We start from the raw sequence: 23,759 nt of genomic DNA on the forward strand, positions 1-23,759 counted from the left end.
AACAAGTTTTGGCCCTATTGCTAATCTATGAGGAAAGCCACAGTCTTGGAACCATGTCATTCTGCCCATCCTCTGCCAGGTAAGAAGATAGATGCCAATGAAGACGTACAGTCGGCTATGTAAGGTGTTGGAGGATTATTCCTAGGGCTGTTACAAATAATTAATTTTTTCATTTCAGTGACCAAAGTGGGAAAAAAAAGTCTGGTCAACTAAGCATTCTATTCAACCCCATACAGAATGGGATTCTTTTGTTTGGTTTGTTTTGGAATATTTGGGGCACAAAAGCGAAGTGCCAGATTCATAAGGCAGTATTCACAAAACAGACAGAAGTGGTGTGGTGCCACCTTCCCTTTATACTTTAACCAGTGCAGATATTTAAAATAGTCATTCATCTTCCATGTGCCCCCAGCCACTGTGCAGTAAGATTGGGGTTTATCTTTCTCAATCTCTTCTGTATACGTTGTTCCATTTTCCGTAAAATACTGTTATCAGTTGCATCATTACACTGAAACTTTGGGCATATCCATTGTCCTTTATATAAGAAATTTGTGAGAAGTCATTGAGCTCCTAGATGAAGCAGGTATGAAAATATAGCAGTCTTCAAATACAAAATGCAAATACATGTTCTTCACCCAAAGCAAATAGATAGATGAGTCTACTCAGGAATTTTGCAGATGGACTTTTAGCCTTGTAGTTCTTTGAATAGGAGTATGTGTTTAGGTGTGTCAAATAATGCCTGTCTTATTTCATTAAATAATGCCTACTAATATGCTAAATGAAGTTCAGCCCATCTGAGATCTTTAATGCTTTATTTTAAACATTTGGAAGGATCATAATCCTCATTTGTTCCTGCATTAGACAGAATGGCCTAATAACCCTCCAGCACTTGTGGGATATGGATTAAAGTTCAAGGAAGTGGACTCTTGAAATATTTTAGAAATGTTTTTTAGATGTGGCCCAAATGATTTATTATGTATTAGAAAGTACACCCTTATAACTTCCTAAACTTTAGCTTTTATCAGCTGTTGAAGGTACTTTCAGGATCATAATATTTAACAAATTCCTGAACTCATTATAAAGTCATTTTCTAGAAATCTCATTTATAAAATTTAATATCAGAATTAGAAGATGACAATGAAAGGCTACATTTGGCTGGCAACATAAATCCAACAACAGAGTTGTAGGATGTTTCACTTTTGTTATCTGCCTGCTACATCCTGCCCTTTTTGCATGTTGGAGGGCACATTTCCTCTCAGAGAAAAAGTACAGGGTTAGTTTAATGATCCCCAATGAAACCAGGTCATTATCAGAAGAGCAGGTGAGATAAAAAGGAAAGGAGTTAGAAGAAACAAAATAAGCAGTGACACACTGAAAATCTCAAGCCCTGCTGGCAGGGTAGCAAGCTGTGCAAACACATGATAGGTTGCAATAAGTGCTGGAACAGAACAAAAAGTTACAAAAGGCAACTGAAAATTTGAAACAAATTTTAAAAATCACCCCCCCGCAAGGTAAATCTTGAAAGACAACATGCTCCAAATACTGACATAGCACCCAGAATGGAGGAAGAAATGGAAAAAGGTGGCTCTTGCAAAATTAAAGAAAGGATCATGGGATAATTGGGATGGTTACTGGGATGGAGATATATGAATGACCTAGATCAGTGGTTGTCAACCAGTGGTACATGTACCCCTAGGGATACTTTAAAAAGTTATAAGGGGTACACAGAACGAATGAACGGCCATGAGCGCAGCCTGGCAGTATGGAAAAGCCGGGTCGGCTGGTAAGTCTGTTGTGGAGAAATGAAGTGGGGAAGAAAGGGAGATAGGGGGGCCTCGTGGTGAGGGAGGTAGGGAGTGAGGCAGGAGCAGGGGCAGGCACTGCATAGCCAGGGTGGACCAGGGAACGGAGCCACCAGGGGGCTCAGAGAGTAGGGGCAGTTCCCACTGCTGCACACATGCCAAGAGGTCATGGGGGCATGTGCCCCAGATCTGTGCACAGAGCAGGGTGGGCTGGGGCTCTGCTGAGCTCTTCCCGGTGGAGGGGCTGGGCCAAGCTGTGCTTGGGGTGGGCAGCAGCAGTGCTGGGAAGGGGCTACAGGGTAGGGGCAGCAGCCACCCTAAAATTTGCCATAGCCCCCTTCCAGCACTACTGCACACCTCTAGGGCAGCCCAGCCCAGGCCCGCATCAGGAAGAACCCAACACTGCCCCAGCCCCAGCCCACAGTGGCAGCCCGCCCTGTCCTGCACTCAGATCCAGGGGCACATGCCCCCCATGCCCTCCCAGGGTTCATGCAGTGGCAGGAGCCACCTACCCCCACACACACACATTCCTTGGACAAGCTGCTCACGGCTCCATCCCGCATCACAACCCAGCTGAACACAGCCTGCTTCAGCCCCAGCTCTACTGCTTCCCCATAGGCAGAAGAAGAAAATATGATTGGGAGGGTCAGCACACATGAGTGCATGCACCCCGCCCCTCCGCCAGCAGGTATGTCTGTTGTGGGGAAGCAGTTAGGGGGCAAATCAAGGCCCCTGCAGTTAAGGAAGGAGTGGGGCAGAGATGGGCAGGGGCTGGGGTGAACAGGACCCCAGGGCAGGTCATGGGACACTTCAAGCATGGGCAGCTCATCCAGAGTGTGAGGGGGCTCCTTCCACTGCACACATCCCCAAGGCAGGTACAGGGGGCATGTGCCCCCCTGATCTGTGTGTGGGGCAAAGGCAGCTGCTGCTACAGGCTACTTTCCACACCCTGCTGCCAGTGCCCCAGGAGCAGCATAATATGCACTGGCTGTTCTACCTGCCTCCTGCACACAGCTGAGTCTAACCTGGCCCAAACTGTTACGTCATAACTATGATATATATATTTAAAGCATATATTAATAATGCATTTAATGTTAATTAGTGTAGCCAGCCTTAAATTACATAATTGGTAACATTAAAAACAAGAAAATAAATGGGGTACATAAGCTGAAAGTTTGAGACAGAAGGGGTACACTTGTTAAAAAAGGTTGAAAACCCCTGACCTAGACCAACCACCATCCAATGACTCATGAACAATAGCCACTGTACCACAACCACACCATATGAAAGCCAGGTTTCAAGAAATCCTATTCTGAAACCTAGAACAATACCTGCAAAAGCAGTAGAGATAGAAGTGAATGAAAACTTAAAAGAAATCCACTGAGTCCACCCTTGCTCATAAGAGGAATGGATCACCTAGTTTTAATAAAATCATACATGAAATAAATCAATGCAGCCACAGATTCCTCAAAATCTACCCATGCTAAAATCATGTTGCCTTTCACAGGGGGTACAACACTTAAAGGGACAGAGCAAGCAGAGTTGTACCAAGGATTGATGTATTAAATCAATTGAACAAACAACTGGGCAAAAACTGTCTACAGGTCATACAAAGGCATGTGCAGACCAATGTAGATAGGGCATGGATGCATAGATAGGTATAACAAGATAACTTCAAAACAGTGTCTAACCCACTGGGTTACCACCTGTCTGTAAATTATTCTTTTTCATGATGATGGTGCAAGATGTGCAATCTTATCATGAGATGTGTGAAAGGGATAGTCGTGCTCGGTGCTGGATAGTCTGGTGCCTGTGTGATATGACTAGGGCAAGAACACCTAGAATAGAATACCCATGAAGCCAAGATACAGATGGAATGTGATACTTAATTTGTTGTGATCGCTATATAAAAGGAGAATTGGAAATCAAGGGAACACTGTAGTAGCCAAGGGGAGCCTGTGTGGTGTTGTGCCAACAATCTTGTCCCATGTAAAAAATGCATTAATACCCAGTCTGATGTACTTAAGCCAAAACATGTTAGGTCTATGCTAGTAGGCAATAAACCTGGCCAAACTGTCACTGTACTGAACCTGTTGTTCTTTAAGACAAGATTATTGTTTGGATTTCCCAGCTGAGACTTTGGCCAGTACCACAGTTGCTGAGACTTCAACACTGACAATGCATCAGTAACACTCAACAAGGATGCCACCAACAACCACACTGGTGACCCTGACAACACAGCTCTGCTACATTTCTTTGTTCTCTTAGTAATGCCATCAGCTTCGTAATTTGGGGTAGGCAAGTGGGGTGTGAGAATTAGGTGCTGACTTAAAGGGAGTCATCTTCAAGGCCCCCTGTGCTCATCCACTCTACTCAGCATTTTCCAAACCTCTTTTGCACTCCCTCACCCCTCTAATGGACCTCTCTTCCGGCTGCAGTGCTGCTTCTCTGACCTGATTATCCATGGTGTCCCAACACTTCCTACTCTGATGCCATGTCTGCTGTCTTGCCCCTGAATTTGCCCTGCAGATCGTCTACAAGCATGCAACTGTTTGGCACTTGGTGTTGTGGATAAGTGATGTAGCCCTCCACACAAAGCAGGGAGGACTGGGAAGCTGTGAAGTAGAGAAAGAACTTTCCTGGCAAGCTTTGCCATAGCAAGTGTAGCTGACTATTTGGTTTGCAAGAGTGACAATAAGGTTTGGGAAATGCTGGCCCAGGATTTGTATCTTATTCGTTTAGTTACATCTCTGAATGCCATCTCCACATTCTAGACAGATTGCTCTTTCCTTCCTCCCTTTCTTTTTTTCCCCCTTTTCCCTGAACTATCTTACATTCTGGTCTCTTTCTCTTCCACATTTGCACCCTCCTCATTTTCTCCCCTTCCTTCATCCTATTCCTCTTTGTTCTCTACATTTTCAGGCTAGAGAGACATCCCCCTTCTCCCAGTTTTATAGTCATCCTGGCCTTCCCCCAGTGGGTCCTTTTTCAACATTGTATTTGCTCCCAATCATCCTGTTAAAGGACAAAATGGCATGTGCAGAAAGAGACTAAGCCTCAGAAGCACTTCCTCAGGCTATTGTTCTCTGCCATATTGAAAATACATTTCTCCTACATAGGTTGAAATCTATACCCAGTCTCAGTGCTAACTTATAAAAAAAAGGGTGAGTTACTGGATATGTATACTTAATGTATATCCATGGCTGATGCATGGGGTTTGATAACATATTACCTGGTAATTGTGGAATAAAGGTCTCATTGAATGGCTTTACAATGTCGAACGACATGGCTTGCCATCACTCTTCCCCCCCAAACTTTTGCATTCTGTAGTGCTACCAGCTCAACTGAATCTGCCCTAATTTTGTACATTTGTTTTCTGAAATTCCTGCCGCCTCCTCCTCTTCACTATGTGGGGCAGCTAGAGCACTTCAGGAACTAGCAGGGTTTGCTAAAACAGCCTACTTCTGTTGCCTTCAAATACAGATCTGTGAAAATGCACCACTACTGTAAAAACCCACTTCATTCTTCATATCATTTCCTAGTAGTGGTGCACCTACAGCACCAATTATTTCAAACCAGCTCTGCTACTCAAGTTTGTTTGCAATACACCTCTGTTGCTTAGCAGCACATAAACCATAGCTCTTGTCAAGATTCACAACAAACTGAAGCTATTATTTATTTGCATAAATATAAGAAGAGATTAAATGAGGATAGCCCCATGGATTTATTACCAAGCAGCATGACCTTCATACATATAGCATCCCTATGCTATAACTATGCTTTTTCTTCTTCATTGAAAGAGGTGCAGAAAACTTCATGGGGGTGGGGGGGAGGGGAGGGAGGGAGTGTCAACATTTCAACAGTTGAAATATTTTCACAGAAAACTAGAATATTATTGTTCTAAATGGTGCTGTGGTGCCTTGTGGAAGCTGTAATTTAAATGCCATATGCTCCCATTCTCCTCTATGGGCTGAACGAGTTGTACATCCCATGATACAACACTCTCCCTTACTGGAGAGTGGACCTGGTGCATCATAGAAGATATGGTCCATTAATTTTCAGGATTTGGCCCAAAGCTTTTTTTTTTCTGGCTGACATGCAGCTAATGTACACTGCTGTCTGACTGTACGTAAGTGTATCCAGCAACATTTTCCATTTCACTTCCAACCTCTCGCATATTATAACTGTGCAACCACTGGGTCAGGGAAGGTCCAGATGCAGCTCCTTCTGCTTGCCCCTCTCATAAGCACCTGCTGCAGGTCAGTGGTACGCAGAATTCACTGGGAAGCAAGGGTTCCAGATGTTGCTTTTTCTAACACTTCCTAAATTGCAGGTCATTACTGAGACTCCCTTGGAAGACGATGGAAGGAGCTCCCAGGTTTCCTACTGAAAGTGCTTATGGAAAGATCTTTCCCATTGGTTGGTCCTAAACCCTGCTTCTTGCTCCTTTTTCTCACCAAACAATGAAGATAGCCAATCAGCTTCTGAGAGCTCTGTGAATTCACATTTGTTGACACGTTGCTGGGCAACACCTGGGAGAGGAGAGGGAGACTCCCATTTCCATGGCACCAGAAAATTCTAGCCTTTCAAGCCCTGTTGTTGGTAACACAGCAGGGGGATCATAATGTGGGGGTTTAAGTGCTGCGATCACAAGGTAAGACAAGAAAAAGTTTTTGTAGAGAATTAGAGAAAATGTGCTTTATTTTATGGTCTTCGAAATCTGTTGCTTAAGCTGCAGAGTTTCTCTTTTTAAGAAGACAGGAGCAAGAATCAAAATCCAGAATCAAAATGCCCATGTTCTTGGGGGAAATTAGGATCTAGATCTAAATTTTGCTGCCTACACCCTTTTAAACAGGGATAATTTTTAGAGTAAATTGTCAATGTACTTCCTTCAGACTCTCTGGCCATTCAGTTCAGATGATTCCATGAATGCCTTAAAGGTAACAGGATAGAAAAATAATAAAGCTCCCAGCTCAGGCAGTGAGTGGGGAAATATGAAAACCATGTTTGTGATGTTTGCATAGAAGTAATCCTTCTGGCCCTTAAGAAAGCTGGGCTGTCTATTTGACTGAATACAGATCTGAACTCTGGGAACTGTTGCATTCAAATCGCAGCTCTGCCATGCTCTTGCTCTGTGGCTTTGGAGGACTCAGTTAATCTGGTTACACCTCAAATTCATGTTGGGTTAGACACATGATCACGTTTTCCAATGTCACAGTGACGATTGGGTAATTAAGCCCCTTCTTTCACCCCAGAAATCAAACACAAATAGCCCAATGTGCAGGATGCCTACAGATCTCTGAGACTTGAAGAAAATAGATTATTGAGGAGAACAGGTTTAAGTAGTTTTTTTCCCACCAACATTGGTTGATTTGTGACTATTTGACAATTTAATTGCTTATGAAGTTTCTTTCTTTCTTTAGCACATCTCATTTGTACAGGCCACCAGGGCAGATACATAGGCTCTGTAGGCAAACCATGCTTAGCTTCCTTCCCTCATTCCATTTTCTTTCAGATGAAAACCAAATTTGATTGTTCTGGTATTTAAGGAGGGGGGAAAGTGCAAAAAAAAAAATCATAATGTATAACATTTTGGATACTGGAAGTTAAAAGACCTTACTTGATGAGCAGAATAACCACAACTGGCATGTGAATTATTGACCGTAACACATCACAGAAAAAAGTACAAATGAAACTACATATGTTCCTTGTTGAAAATTTCCAGTTGTGATTTAACTTTATGCTGACACACATAAAATGATCTCTTCTCCAGGGATATAGCTGATAGAGTTTTTGCTCAAATTATTAGCATAATTGACATCAGTGCAAAATTTACTAGTGTTTTATTTCATTTGGCATTTTCATTAATCCAGGAATCTAGTATTTGATTTGGAAAAGGAATGTTGGGCTTCTAACTAGATGAAGCTTATTTTGCAGCTTAGAGTTTGGGTATGCATATTTTACATTGTTCTTCATTTAACTGACATTATTTAGGGTATTTCAGGCTGCTGTTCTATATATTTTTCCATAGACTCATGAATTTGAATGAAAATCTGGTATTTGAAGAATTGCAAGACAGAAAACAAGATATATAAACAAATAATATGAATAACAACATAAATGAGGAGAAAGCAAAACTAAAAGTAGTAAAATTATAAAATCATCAAAGCATAATGGGAACAATGAAGTACTCAGACCAGTAGATCTTATTTGTGGCATCCCATACTGATGACAGTCAGTCAACATTGACGCTGTAGCAAAGAGACATTTTTCTTGTGGCAGAAGCCCATGTTTTTAAAAAATGACAGGAATATTTTTTCAGATAAGGGTATTGTGGCACACTGTTGGTGCCTGCCACTTTAAGGGCCAGCAGGTGCTTGGTTACGGTGGCCATTTTAGAACTCTGGCCACCAATATAAACAGAGCAGTTCACTGCTGGCAGGCCAGGCAGGAACATTGCCTGGCTGAAAGGCTGTATGTAACATCTTGGAGGTAAGGGCAGGAGCTTAGGGGGATGGTTTGGAGGCTCCTGGTCCTGGGCATGACCTAAAACTGCACCCTGCCAGGAGTGGGTGGCCTGGTGGGGCTCCCAGTGATGCAGGAGTCCCCAGGAAATACCAGGCCAGTTACCATGCCAGTGAAAGGTGGGGTAGGTTGCCTTAATCCCTAGCCCCCACAATACTGTGGGCACAAGAGGGGCAGGCATGGCTATGGCCACCTGAGCCCAAGGAGGGTATAATACCCAGATGGGGTCTGGCACAGCTACAGCCACCTGAGCCCCCACCAAGGAGGGAAGCCCTGTGGCCCCAGTGAGGGGGTGGAGATGAGGAGCCCCAGTGAGCGGGAAACCAGAGGCCCAGGAACCCAGTATGTGTGTGTGAGTGTATAGAGTTGCTCTGGGTGGGGCCAGGGCAAGCTTGGACCCAGTTGGGTAATTGGCTGGCCACTACCCCAGTGAGGGTCATGGGAGAGGCCCAAAAGATGGTATGTCTGCCACCCAAGGTATAAGCTAGATAAAGCCTGTGGCTGAAGGGGCCTGCTCTGGAAGGGGGCAAGGCGGTATAAGTTGTCAATGCATGAAAGAGACCCTGTAAGACGGGGTGGAGTGTGAGAGGCCCTAGTGAGAGGAGGGTGGTATGAATGTGTGTGTGTGTGTATCTGAGGCCTGACAACAAGGGCTAAGCTTTGTCCGGCTGTAGGCCAGGAGCATTGTGTCATCTAGATGCCATTTGTGAGGCTTGGGCTGTTGTGTAGGGAAGAAATGGAGCCGCAGATAGTGCCCCCTGGCTTTGGGGCAAGAATGGACAGCCTCCTGCCTAATTAACGCCATAATTATGTATCATCAAAGCATGGCAGAAGAGGAGGCGGGTGGTTGGCCCATAAACAGGTGGGTGGGCCTATGGCAGGCTAGCCCCGAGAGAGCTCCCTGTTACAGGTATTAAAAATTCATCATCAACTTGCAGCTGATTGGGACATCTGGTAAATTATTACTCTGTTTCTTACAGCTTCCCTACTACTCTATGCTGTGATATGCTCACATTAATTGAGTCCAAACAGTTTTTGAATGCGAGGCCTTTAACTGCTATTTACATATAGCAGAAAGCAGGAAGGGATTTAATAGTTAACACTCTTACCTGAATCACGAGGGGCATCTTTAATCATACTCCAGGGGGTGGGGTACTTTAATTAGAGCAGCTCTCAGGAGCTGCTCTAATTAAAGTGCCCACAGTGTCTTGTGTATTGAGCATCCCACACTTCAGAATGGCAGCAGGTTTTTTTTAACTAAAGCTTATTTGATGCGCTTTAGTTAAAGTTCTCCTAAGGCCATTTTGAAGCATGGTGACACTGAGTACATGAGATGCCGAGGCTGCTGGAGTATGCTAATTAGCACACGTTGTAATTACAGCACATTGGAGCAGGTGTCCTACAGATCTACAGGTACCCTACAGTAGGCTATTTATACATGTTACATTTTTCTAGGTTTAATCTGGACTACAGCCATCACTGTATATATGTGGATGTTTTGTAGTCTGAATTAAAATTAGCTCCAATCCAAATGAACTAATCCTCATTGAAAGTTAATACAGACTAAGACAGTCCAAACTAGGCAGTTTAAACTGTATTAATTAACATGTATATATGGTGATACTTTTAGGAAAAACAGGCGTTAGGCAAGATAAGCATTGCAAATATCAATCCCTGCAAGGGAAACTCAGTTGGGTTCTGGCAACACAGCAGAGGCTATCAGGCACAAAGTAACATCTTTACAGAGTCAAATGTGCCAACAGCACCTCACTGGCCATGTCTATACATGCATTAATGTGCTATTGCTACTGTGTATTAAGTTTATTACCTCTAATATGAGGTACTACATAAATGTGCAGTAACTGGCACTATGCACAGTATTGTTTTCCACCCCTGTGATCCTCACCGCCAGGCATTTGCATTGTCACAGACCTGCATTTTGCATTTTGGCTTCTATTCTATGCAGGAGAGCACACAATTCACCAGCAGACTCTCGATATGCCTGAAGAAGGGTGTTTATGCCTGAAAGCTTGCAAAGAACTTTTTTTCCAGCTATTTAGCCTGAAAAATTTGCATTCTCAAAGAATCTGCTGCCTGATCTTTCAGTGTCTCCATCTGGAAATGTTTCTGTGCCTCTCAACTTTGGACCCCTTTTATATCTATTCTCATTTTTTTTCTGGGGGCTGAATACAGGATTAATTGATTTACAAAATGAGGAGAATAAATCAAACAAGTGCTACTAGGTTAGAGTAAAAGGATCTTCAGCTCAAAAAATTACAAATAGATTTTGGCATCAAGTAGTAACTGCTTGTAATAAAATACAAGGATAAATATAGAATCCAAATCTTTTGGACGTTGTAAAAATTAGCAAGTATGTCAGTAAATGTATGTGCATTATTTTATTTAGAAAATGATAATTAATATTTTCAATATGAGCATTCTTTAAACATAGCCAGAAGGGTAATTATAAGCTTTCTTGATTAGAAGCAGCACAAAGACAATTTTTTTTCTTCCAAAAAGTAAACTCCATATGCAGATATGCTGTCTATAGACCAGCAAGCTGCACATTTCAAACTAAATAGTACACTGAACATGCACAGGTGCATACACACAAATCACATGCACTAATCCTAAAATGTGTCCACTGAAGGAGACAACCAACAGAAGACAGAGTTCATGCATAGATATCTAACCCAGAACCTGCCTTTTTTAAAGTCATTCGCTCTTGCAAGGAAATTAAAAGAAAATACATTTCCTAGCAAGAAATAACTTCTTGAACAAAAAGCTTCACTAAGGTCCCTGACAGGATCTAATCTACCATCCCAACATTCGCACTTCCTGACATGCCACATGCATGGCAGGATGCATGATTTTGCAATTAGGGATTAAATCCCAATCATGCCCCATTTGCCAATGCAGGGGGAGCCTGGGATCATGATTACCTGCCTCGGCAACTTGAAACCTGGGGACGCATCCAGATGAGCACAGTTGTGCAGTATGTGCAGATATCCATGAGTCAAAAAAAAAAAGGCAGTAATAAAAACAGAGCAATGCACGCTTGGCCAGCACATACTGCTGAAAAGCAGAGCTGGGTTGCCCAAAGCCACACTCCACTGCCAGCCAGGCTCTGTGCAGCAGAATCACCTCAGCTGCAGCCCCAGGAGGCCCCCAGGGTCCCAGGTAAGGCTGATGAGGCCAGCCCAGTGCCGGCCCCAGTCTCCCCTACCCCACCCGGGGCAACTTGCTGTGTGCCAAAGTTCACATGGCATGGGCATTCCATGGCAGACAATATGGGCAGCTGATGCCTCCTGATACTGGAGTGGGGGGAGTCCCCAGCAGCCAGTCGCCAAGCAGTGGTCAATCTCCACCACCGGCAAAAGTGCTGGCAGCGCTTCTCTCAGTACCCCCACAATCTTGTGGGGTGGGGAACCAGCCATCACTCCCCACTCCCCAGCCTTCAAGTGCCAATCTTGGGGTGGGGGGGTACATGCCTCCCCCCCATGCCCTCCCTACAAGTCACCTATGGGAATAACTTTGTGGCTCATTTACTCTATTACCACGCCTTAAATTGAATTGAATGTGTAGCTAGGTTACTACTTAAGGCCCGATTAAGCTGATAATCATGTAATGTAATGCAAATCCTTAGGACTCACAGTAGATTTAAGGACAATGTCATCTTTATTAAAGCATGTCCCAAAACTTTGCATTTTGAAAATTTTCAAAGAAAAAAGAAGTAACTTTTTCATGAAAATGTTGATAAATTATTTTTTTATTTGCTCTGCTATCATCACAGTTGCTCACAAATAAAAATAAATTTTATTAAAGTCACAAGAAGTCTCTTTCAGAACTAGACAGAAAACAATTATTTTATCTCTCAAAAAATTGAGATTATAAAAACATTTCTCTTCTGTGTCAGGATAGCATGCAGGAAAAAAACAACTTTCTGGGTCATTCACTCAAGCTTTCCACTGCAACAAGCAAATACAGTCATGAACTTACCTTGGTAAGTTCCTAAGATGTTTTAAGTTGTTTATTCCATGAGAGAGACCCTTCAAAATTTATCATACAAAAAAACAGTGCAAGGGAGAGACCCACCCCATCCCACTGCACCAGTGAATGCCCTAATCTGGATGATGGTAGATCAAAATTCAAGTACCTGCTCTGTCCCAGATTAAAAGCTGGGACCTCACTCCTACATACCATGTGCCTGACCTCTTGGGCAAGGGTCAGTTTCTCTTTTGTTCTGAAAAGTGGTTTACACTATAAAAATTTTATTGAACTTTGTAACATTGTGCAAAAAGAAATCATCTTGACTAATCAACCTTTTCTGATCAGGAAAACACATATGGCCAGAAAATTCCTGACTGGCTCTATTCTAGCTGTTTAATTAGGGGATAGTACAATGTTATTTTTGTTTATCTACACAATACTGCTTTTTAGTATCTGAGACTCACAGCTACTAAAGAGTACTTGCCCTCAGCTAGTGTGTCTATCCCTGTTTAATGAAGGTATTGAGACCAACCCATGTTCTGCAGACAAGTTGTGGGGGTGTCACATCCCTTAGTGCCTATTACACATGTGGCTGCCTCTCTTGTTGAACAGGCTTCACTTCTGGACATTTTTGAGTGCATTACTCATAAGAGATTTAAGCCAGGCTCCTGTGATATTAGATCTTACCGCAGGGGCAGGCAATTATTGTGGGTGGAGGGCCACTTACTGAGTTATGGCAAGCCATCGAGGGCCACATGACAGACAGCCAGCAGCAGATAAATATTAATTTTATCATTTTTTTAGGGGCCCCGCGGGCCAGATAGAATGGCCTAATGGGCTGCATCTGGCGAAAAATATAATATACAGGAAATATATAAAGGTTTTGAATTTGGATGGATTTGCTAAGAACATAGTTAGAAAGTATTTATTTTTTGCTTTTTGTCTTTCAGTTAAAAGATGTCATATAATAAAATACAGCAGATTAGCCCACACTGTTTAAAAACTGTTTTGAAGTATCTTATATCACAGATTTCTAGCCCAATTTAAAAATTGAGCAGTATAAGGCAACTTTAGCACAAAGAGTGCTATTTCAATCTATTATTTAGTATTATATGTTTTCCCTTAAGAAATAGTTAGAAGGCTTGTGGAAAAGTTTGAAAACCATTTAATACTGAAAAAATATGCCTGTAACGTATGGCATTTATTTTCTGTATCTTCCATAAGTATTTATTGCAGACATTTGTGTTAATGTAAGAAAAATACCACATTTTGAGAAGCAAAAAGCATCACCTGTTGCAAGCAAAGGAACTTTAGTTTGCAGATGTTGATGGATATTTGCATTGGAAGTGGGCATCCTGCCCTTAATAATCCCAGATGTGCATGCACATTTTTGTGAGTATGATTAAGTAACCAACTTTTGAAAACATTAGCTAGCTCTAAAGCAGCATTTGCTCCATTAGGGTTTCATGTGTAAAGCACCAGATTGGCAGTCAAGAAATATATACTCAGTTCCTGCCTTTGCAACTGACCTTCTGTGTGCCTGTGAGCAAATCACTTTACTTTTCTTCTTGTCTTTTGTTAGTCTATTTAGCTTACAGCCTCTTCATGGGACACACTGTCTCTTACTATGTATTTGTACATAGCCTAGTACAGGGGAATCATGTTCCCAGGGTTAGGACTTCAACTTGCTACTGTTACATAATTAAATTGGTGATGATGATTGTAAACCTATTTGTGAGATATTTTTTTTTTAATAATTGGATGTCACAAGTAAGATTATAACTTTTTCTGACAACCAGTGTTCCACTGGTCAATGTGAAAATAAATTTTGTGTCCCAAGTAGGAATTCTCACTACAGCCATCAAGTGAAGGTTAAGCACAAAAAGTGAAGAGTTGTGGACAGCAGTGAAGGCAGGCAACGGGTCAAATTCTACAGTCCTAAGTGAAATTCTCTCTTAACCAGTGAGAGTTTTCCCTGAATAAGGGCTTTGGCACATAGGACTTCTCTTAATATGTGTTGACACAGAAGTTTTTTAATAAGATGTACTTTTTTCATTTTCTTACATGACAGTCACAGCCTGAGGAGGGTGCCCAATTGACTGCTTTGTTTACATCCCACCATGCAGAGACCTATGTGTTTTAGCTTCACTGGGCCTTCTGAGACCTGCTGACTCTGGCTTTAGCCTCTTTAGCGCACTTCCTTGGTCTAGCCATAATCTGCATTTGCAAAAATGGGTCCTTTCAGTTCAGCTGCCAGAGGCTTCCAAAATTTACCCACCTCCCCGCCCCCAGATTCCCCCATTATTTTAAATGCAGCCTTTCCCAGAGCTCCTGCCGTATGGGCACTTTCCATTTCTTTTAGCATTTCAGGGGCAAGAGATAATGAAAGCAAGCAGAGGTTTTGTAAGGATTTTAAAAACCTCATTTGTTTTAGTTAGGCCCTAGCTTGCATATGGACATAGGACTGGAAGGGTCTGGAATGCAATCCCCTTCTGCCTCTAGACTCCCACTGTAGAATCCCTTTCATAAACTAATCAAGCTCCATTTTAAAAATAATAATATTTTGCTGCCTCTGTTACTCCAAGTTCCCCAGCTCAGTCTCTTGAGCATTCTTTGGGCTGGTGTCAGTCCTCTACGGGGGTCAGGATTCTTTCTGTCCATCTGCATATAGTTTATACTCTAGAGCATCTTTCTCTTTCCTCCTCTGCCCATTTTATGTAGTTTCTCTCTCTTTCAAAATATCTTATGATCGACTCGGTATTTTAAAAGCTTCCATTCTGTTTGTCAGGTGAATCTCTAAACAGCCTCCATTCCCAGAGTTCAGATATGAAAACCGGTTTACCCTGGGAAATAGCCAACACTTTGGCCAATGGTACTTCACCCACATTTAATTACCCCAATTGTTAGCCCCGTGCCAGGTGAAGGAACTTCTCCCATCACTTCTTGTGAGTTTCAGGTCAATATGGAGGCAAAAGGACATCAAAGAAGACAGCCACATCCCACACTCAAACCAAATTTGCAGTCTGACAGACACGTACAAATAATCCCCAGTACAAAATAAAATGTCCATGCTGTACATTGACAGATTTCCCCCAGTTGTCACAACTAGTTTTTCATCTTACTAGTGAAGAAGCATGTTCTCTCCCAGCAGAAGGAAGCATTTTGCAATGTGTTTTTTCTACAAGGTAAATACTGTTTTTTCAGTTGTGAATTTTCCTCATGGAACTCCTCTTTAAGTGAAAGCTGAAATGTTGAGGACTCGTTAAGAAGCAGCCAATTTAATCCCCTGCTCAGCACAAATATGTTTTGTTCAGTAGAGTTCAGTCAAGGCATCCAGGCTTATAAAATGGCCTGATAATGGGCTTTGAGGGGTTGTTTACATAAGGGATTTTAGAGAAAGGAGAAAACAGAGAGGCTCTTCAGGAAGAGTTTTATATGGGGGAAATAGGAAACGTATGTGTGGACTTTGATTCCTGGTTCCAACACAGAAATGGAATAACTCCTAAACAATAAGAACAGCAGCCATTTAAGTGAAAAACCCTCCTCTTCCAACTAATGGTAGAACCCTTCCTTTCAAACCAATTGTTTAACCTACACTCTTGACAGCTTGGAGAGAATAGCAATAGAGAAAGCAAATGATAATGTCAGTATTCTGACTTTTGATTAGAATCACTTGAAAAGACTGCTATAGGTCTTGTTCTTACTGGAGAATAAGAATGTGTGTGGTCTAACTTATGCTGATTTCAGCCTTCTTATTTTGCTATAATGCATATAACATGCCACTCATTTCCTGAAGCTGAGCTGGCCATTGCAGTATTCCAGTTGCTTTTTATTGGATCATACGAGTCCAGTATTTTAGAATGGACTGTCATTACAACTCCATATTTTAAAGTATGGCACTCAGCTAGCATTGCTATTTAAGATACTAAACTATAACTCATTTCCACTGTATTAATCAAACTCTTGTAACATTTGGCCAGAATCTGGAATGGGCTTCCAAGAGAGTTGGTATTATCACCTAACTTGGAGGTCTTCAAGAGGAGGCTTGATAGTCACCTGGCTGGGGTCGTCTGACCTCGGTCTTCTTTCCCGCCAGGAGCAGGGGTTGGACATGATGATCCATTGTGGTCACTTCTGACTCTACGATCTATGAATCTAGGAAAGAAAAACAAGAAACATGTTTTGTGTCGTGTTCTGTACAGAAACTTTAATTCCAAACTCTGAAGGATTTGAATGCATTTTGTTATTAACCTAAAGAAATGTGGGTTTGAATTGTTCAAATAAATTTGAACATAGTACACTGCATTTCATACTCTCCAACAAATAACTGTCCACTTGGCAGGAAGACACATAGACCAAATGCTGTAATTCCCACAAGGAAGCATAACTCTGTTATGAAGTATTTACAACAGTGAGCTTGGAAGTCCAACAATAGATGTTATTGTTAATAGGTTGTTTATACCGTCTTTTATTGGCTGATTCATTCTTAATGCTAATAGTCTGAGTCACCTAATAGTCAAATGAAAATCAGTGCTTGAAGTTGTTTTAAATTTTTTTCAGGTAACATAATGATCATTTTGTCATAATTGATTAAATAGAACATGTAGTGATAAGCACAAACTTGCAAGGTGCAGGGGTCTTTGAGACTTAGTTGAACTTTTCCCTTCCCATGACCCTCCAATAATTTTTATCTCCGTTTTTTCTCAGGATCCTAAAAGTTTCCCTATGTCTCCATTAGCCTGGACCTTCTTGAGGAATTAAGTTATCGCCCAACTTGTGTTCATCCAATAGGTCACCCTCCCTAGAAATATTCCCATTCTTTGAAAGGGCCTTGCAGTTAAAACAATCCTGCTGTTAGGCCCTGTTTGACAATTAATACAAATTGTGTACATTCTAGATCCATAGCTCTTACTCAGCAATGGAGATTGACAATTGTGGGGTAGAGAGTTGAACTCCAGGGAAGCAATGGTCAGAAAATTCAGATTGCTATGAAAGGGAATGTGCTTTTAGGTTTATATATATTTATATATAAATATATATTTAGGTTTATATAGATATATATATCTATATAAACCTAAAAGCACATATGTATATACATGTATATACATTTATATGTATGTACGTGTGTGTGTGTGTGCGTGTGTATACACACACACACACACACACTCACACACAACATTTCTTGTCCTTTGCTATATAGTTGGCACGTAGGCTACATACAGACATTCAGGGTGATTAGGGGAGGTTGATTTAAAATGGCCACCTCATGTAAAGTAAGTTGGGATGGGGAGGGCTAGTTGGGGGGCTTAGGCAGATTACAGGGGCAAACAGGCTCTGGGGTAGGATCGGGGAGGGCAGGCAGGGACAGTGGGAGGAATCAGTTGGAACAGAGTGTAGGCAGAGTCTTTAGGTGGGACTGAGGGAGCAGACAGAGTCTACAGGGGGGATCAGGAGATTGGGGTGGTAGGTAGGGTCTGTGGAGGGGTTGGTGGGCTCTGGGAGGGTTTCATGGGATTGGGGAGGGGGGGGCTTGGGAGGTTGTGGGAGCTCTCTCCACCACCCCTAAGACCAAAAGCAATTTTTAGCCCCCAAAACAAACAACCCCCTCCCACAGTGAACCAACCCCCCAAACCTGCTCACCTCTCCCCCCACGCTGACTTGCTTCCTTGGCTTAAGGCACTGCTGAATACCAGTAAAATGAGCACTGGGAGCAGCTTGTGGGATGGGGGCTTTGGCAAGCTTGGGATGGGGAGGGAGCTGACCAGTCTGCTGGGGGAAGTTGTCCATCTGAGGGTGGGGGCAGCTCAGGGAGGAGGTAGGAAAAACACAGTCCCAGGGCTGTGGCCAGTAGCTGGCTTTTCTCAGCCCTGGAGCTGCACTGGGAACTGTACAGAAGTTCAGGACGGTTAGATTAGTCTGAAAATGGCCAACCCCATCTAAATTAGACCACCTTGTGGGTAGGGTTAATTTAAATCAGGTCTGCTTTTTTGAACCAATCCAATTATCCTTTTGTACAGTTCACACTTAGATCAACCTAACTAGGGATCTAAGTGTAAGGGCTGCACCTGGGCAAACTATATTAGATCAGATGGACATTTTTAACATGATCTAGCCTGCCCCTAACCTCCCTGAATGTCTGTATGCACCCTTAGCAAAGAAAGGGAAGTTTTCTGCATTTAAATGTCTTGAGCAGAAGTGGAAAAAGTTATTTCTTTGACATAGAGCCATCACTACAAAACCAGCTAGCTGCCAGTGTAGCTTTGCTATAGTAGCTAGCCCCAAATGTTTGAATTTCATTTCTAGGTCCATTAGTTTTTAATGCCTTTTTCCCAAGGCTGTTTCACAGTTTCACATTGCACAGTGACTAGAAAACTCTGGAAAATAACCCTTTTGATACATAAAATAAAAGCACTATGGCATTTCTGTATGTCTATGGATATACAAGTACCTGCCAGTCTCAAAAATTACTAACTTTTCAACCTTATACTTTAATTATCAGAATATAAGATGTAACAATACAATAGAAGTTTAGAGATGATGAACTCCAAATGCTAAACTTTTTCACTAGTATTCACCAGTAGGCTGGATACTACAAAATGTTGCCCATAAAGATGTGTTCCTATAAATATCACAGATTTGCTCTGATGGGATACACAATGCCCTTATATTCGCGCTACACCTTTTGTACAAGGAAATCGAGCTATTAAGAATCTTTGTAGAATGAGAAAGTGTCACAAATTTCCTTGGAAAATTCAGCCTTATATTTGTGCCAGAAGTGTTAGTAAAACTCTTTGTAGGGCTAACAGCAGAAAGAACATTGCATCGCTCTGGTGATATTTTGTTGTGTTTTTCTTTATGATGGCACACGGATTTCCAAGAGATCATGCCCCAGTTTGATGGGTACTTGTGTATTCATGCAATAAAATAGTAACTGAAAGAGCTTACAATCTAAATTAAATTTGCCTGTAGTATGAGCATTAGGCCTATATTCTGATTAGACACATTGAAAGGCATAAGTGATAAATTTTGTCCAAGCAGTACAATCAGCCAATTGCAAAAAAAGGAAGTTCTTGAAGCAAATACTCTGTAAGTCCCAGGTTAAATGCTATCCTTGTAAGACATTAAGAGGGGGAAAATCTTGATCAAGAAATATCTTTCTGCTATGGCTTTGCTTTAGTGTTTTTTTTTCATGTTGTATTGTGTATATAGTTAACGGAAAGGATGCTAGTTAAGCAGAAGGGTGCCTAAAACTGCCCATGAGAGTCCTTATTATGTGGTGGGTTTTTTTAAATTAAAAAAAATCAAGGAATAAAAGTTACCAAATAAGTTTGAAGTTTCACATAACTTTCCTTGAATTTAGAAAGACTTGCATGTAAAATATATGTATATATTGAGGAGAGAATATACAAAAACAATAAGAAACGCAAGAAGCCTAGTGTTTAAACATGCTGAGACCTGAATTCTTGAAGACAAATAGGCTGGCCCTGAGCTTGGAATTTGTTGCCTCTTATGTTGGTCCAGAATCTGACTCTGAGGCTATTAGCAGAGGGAAGGGTCATATTATTAAGACCAGAAGTTTAGCAGTTAAAAGACACAGAGTGAATTTTTGCCACTTCCTTAGACTTTCTACATATTTTTGAATAAGTCATATAACTTCTCTGTGCTTGATTTCCTCTTTTGTTGTGAAATTTAGCCTCATTCATGTTTGTAGGCTCTGAGATCCTCTGTCAAGTATGACAATGCTACAGTGAGTTATTGTTAAATATTTGATTGCAACACAAATTGTTTTATTTGATCTGGTTTCTCATGGCAAATGCTGGTGATAGTTACTGAATATTTTCTAAACACATCACTTTGGTTCAATAATCTAAATTATTAAGTTAATAAAGTGGAAGTCTAGGTTGGGAATTAAGCATATTTGCAGGTTTTACCAGTCAGTCTTATTCTTAAGTAACTCTGTAAAGGCAACATAATCTAGCTCTATATTTTGTTTGTACATTCCATGTCCTGACTAGAACATCTGTTGGATTTATAAATAAACCTTTCATATTGGGAGCTGAAGGTCTAGCTGGGTTTTTATCTTGTTATATGACATCCCCACTCTCTTCCAACCATACCATAGGAAGGTAAATAAAAGATATCACCCAAAGAAATCTTTGCCTCCCACCGTGGACCATCACAGTTAGAACATCACTCTTACACTACCATCTGCATTAATAAAACTTGTCTTGAACAAGATTGCATAAGCACATTTCATGAAAGAATTGCCCCTGTATTTAGAACCTAGTTTCAAATTCTGTTGGTGGTATGTAACTCACAAGGGAATCCTGCCCACCCCAACATAGCTGGGTTGGATGTGCTCTGGTAACAAAAGTAAAAATTCGGATTTATTTTTATTCCTAAGACTCCATTTCCACAACACTACCTTAAAGAATCAAATTTTACTTTCAGGAAACTGAGTTTGAAAACTGAGTTCAAGAAGGGATATGAATTATAAGGTAGTATGTACAGAAGTACACAAGGCAGCTGTACTTCTAATCTATCCAGGAATATGAAATGAATCCAAACTGAACAAATATTAGGTTGCGTGTTTATCTTGGAACCCAATTGACATTTTAATTTTTTATTTAATTGCCCCAAGAGAACTTTGCTAAATTTATAGTTCATTATCCCATACTCGTGGTTATATAGTGAATTCTCTTGCTCTCCCAGAGAAGTGGTATAATCCAAAATGTATTGCTAATTTTATTCTTTGTTTTCACTGTGAATTTAGAGTGCAAATTTAGAAATATACCTACTTGAAAATTTAATGTTAAAGGTTTTATCTAGTTTTTCAGTAACACATCCTGTATTTTTTTTCCTTACACAGAATCATCTTCATATGCCAGAATGATGTCTGGATTTTCAAATTTGTTACATCTGTGGTTGTGAACTTGTCTGCCAGTCAACCCTGAATCAGAAATGCATGGAAGGATGGTGTCATGGAGATAAAAAGTAATTCAGAGGAAAATATTTGTTTAAATGTTACATATGCAAAAATGATTAAAATAAAATCTTAGGTCAGCATGAATAGTCAAGGTTTCCTGTATTTTCCTGAGATGAGGCATGTAGTGTTTCTAGCACAATTTACTTAAAAAATAATCAAGCCACAGTCAGGCTTTCTGCTCCCAGGAGAATTTCTCTCACGGAAATACAGCGAATAACGAGAAAGTCTAGGGGTGGCATAATGCTCCACTGTGCAGGATTACCCTAAACATTATTGTTTGCTTGTGACCTGGAAAGAACTGGAAAATATGTAGGAATGACAAAGTCAGACCCTGGAAAAGAAAGGAGAAACTAGTATTGTTCTCTAGCAACCACTTTGGCCATTTAAAGAGTGCATGGTCTCATAAAGAATTTTTTTTTTTTTTTTTTACATTTTATTAGAAAACAAGCAATATCAAACAGATTTAAAAAGGACCCCACCTGAGGCCTCACAAAGGGAATACAAATACAGTGTCAAGAAATTACATAGTAAGTCTCCTTCATTTATTCTCAGTTAGAGGAAAGAAGTTTGACTACTGTTGTGATAGGCAACCAGTCTGGCTCAGAAGTTAGAGCTTGAGTTGTAGGGCAAGAGATGTCTGTCATATTCGTAATGATGTGTGGTTTTAGATAAGACACCAAGTTAAAGTTGGATAGCTGTAAGCATGTAAGTCAGTGGAGTATACATTTTAATTTTTATCTCTTCCTCATATTCTCCTTGGAGTGATAGAAGTCTCTATAGCTATAGAAATTCAAAATAGTATTATTTAAGAGAGGCATAAAGATAAACATAGGAGGGAGAAAAATCTGTCTCTCTGAGGAAATGCAGTCATGAGTCCAAAACACAAGGCCAAGAAAAAGGGATGATTCACATCTCCTCAACCTGACACTCCTCACATATACATGTAAATACCAAAAGCTGACTATAAGACCCTAAGAGATTAAATACATAGTAGCTGCAGAATACAATAGCGTTGGGAAATTTCATGAATTCACTACATTTTATGAATTAACTACATAACCCAGGAATGAAGTTAAAACTTCCTAATAACATAGAACTATGTGAAGCTCAGTAGTTTGAATTTAAAGGGCTTCGTGCAAACTCATTATTTATTTATTTTTACTTCTCATAGTTTCACACTGCTTAAGTTACAGTTTCAGATTTCTATCATAAAATAATTTGGCAGGTATAATTATGGGTTGAACATTTGTTATGGCCTTTCTTTTTTGTATGGTATTTGAAAGTATGGCATAATAGTAAGGTTATTCTTGCTAAATCTCTTGTTGCCAACTTTTGCGAAAGACATTAATTACTGATATCTCATTTAATTTCTTTCAAACAAACAGCAAAATAAACCAACCCAGAACAAAACAAGAAAGCACAGAAAAAGCAAATCAAAACCACTTGAACTGGAAGATCAACTGGATATAGTATTAAAGCATCTGCTGTGTTCAGCTCAGGGAAGTGAAGTCAACAAAAGTGAGCATCACACTAAACAAAAGACCTTCTCAGTTTCTCAAGTCCCCCTGTGTAAAGTAGAGAGAGAGCATTCATGGAACATTGTATTCTTAATGGAAACAACTGGAAAGAAAAAGAATTTGAGCAAAAATAATAAAACTCTGCCAAGTGCTGGAGAGGCCCCCGCTAATATTTCTACCATCCTGCCTTCAAAACAGGTTGCAACAACCAGTACGTCAAATCTTCCCACAGTTTTGCCAGCAATAGTAAGTGCAGATTCCACAGTAAAAACAGGCACTGGGAAGAGGAGACCAGGCACAGTAATATTATCAAAACGGTCAAGTACTTCAAGCATGTCTCAGAGTCAGCTGAAACGACCAGTCATTCCACCAAGGAGACCTGGCTTTAAGGTGTGCTATATCTGTGGGAGAGAATTTGGGTCACAATCTCTGGACATCCATGAGCCCAAATGCTTGGAGAAGTGGCATATTGAAAATGAGAAATTACCAAAGCATCTCAGAAGACCAGCACCCAGTAAACCTCAGGCTCTAACTGGTGGTTCCTATGATATTAATGCCGCAAATGAATCAGCATACCAAAGTGCTCAGGCCCAGCTCATGCCTTGTCATAACTGTGGACGCAGTTTCCTTCCTGACAGTCTCTCTGTGCACCAAAGGAGTTGCAAACCAAAGGACAATGGTCTGGGCCCTTCATCCTCCAATAACACTAGATCTGTGAGAGGTCCTAGCTCTGGCCTTGCAGCACACAACAATCAATCTAGTAAAGGTGAACAAAAAGGTGGGGCTGCACCAGGCATACCAGACAAGGTAAACTATTAAACATCTGATCTGTGATTCTTTTGATAATAGATACCTGAGATATTATAGATTTCATAGATTTCATAGACATTAGGGCTGGAAGGGACCTCGGGAGATCATCGAGTTCAGCCCCCTGCCCAAAGG

General features: G+C 41.0%; 1 protein-coding gene across 1 annotated transcript in view; it reads left to right on the top strand.

The window, feature by feature from the left end:
- Nucleotides 1–6,275: 6,275 nt before the first annotated feature.
- The window catches only part of LOC109323707 (zinc finger protein 474-like), a 44,190-nt gene continuing 26,706 nt past the window's right edge, over nucleotides 6,276–23,759 (top strand). The window contains exons 1-3 of the mRNA XM_019555402.1: nucleotides 6,276–6,453; nucleotides 21,184–21,308; nucleotides 22,686–23,624. Coding sequence (XP_019410947.1) covers nucleotides 22,911–23,624 — 714 coding nt within the window. The 5' untranslated portion in view covers nucleotides 6,276–6,453; nucleotides 21,184–21,308; nucleotides 22,686–22,910. The remainder of the gene's footprint in view (nucleotides 6,454–21,183; nucleotides 21,309–22,685; nucleotides 23,625–23,759) is intronic.

Source organism: Crocodylus porosus, unplaced genomic scaffold (genome assembly GCF_001723895.1).
Source record: "Crocodylus porosus isolate Cpor-Errol unplaced genomic scaffold, CroPor_comp1, whole genome shotgun sequence".
Taxonomy (NCBI): domain Eukaryota; kingdom Metazoa; phylum Chordata; order Crocodylia; family Crocodylidae; genus Crocodylus; species Crocodylus porosus.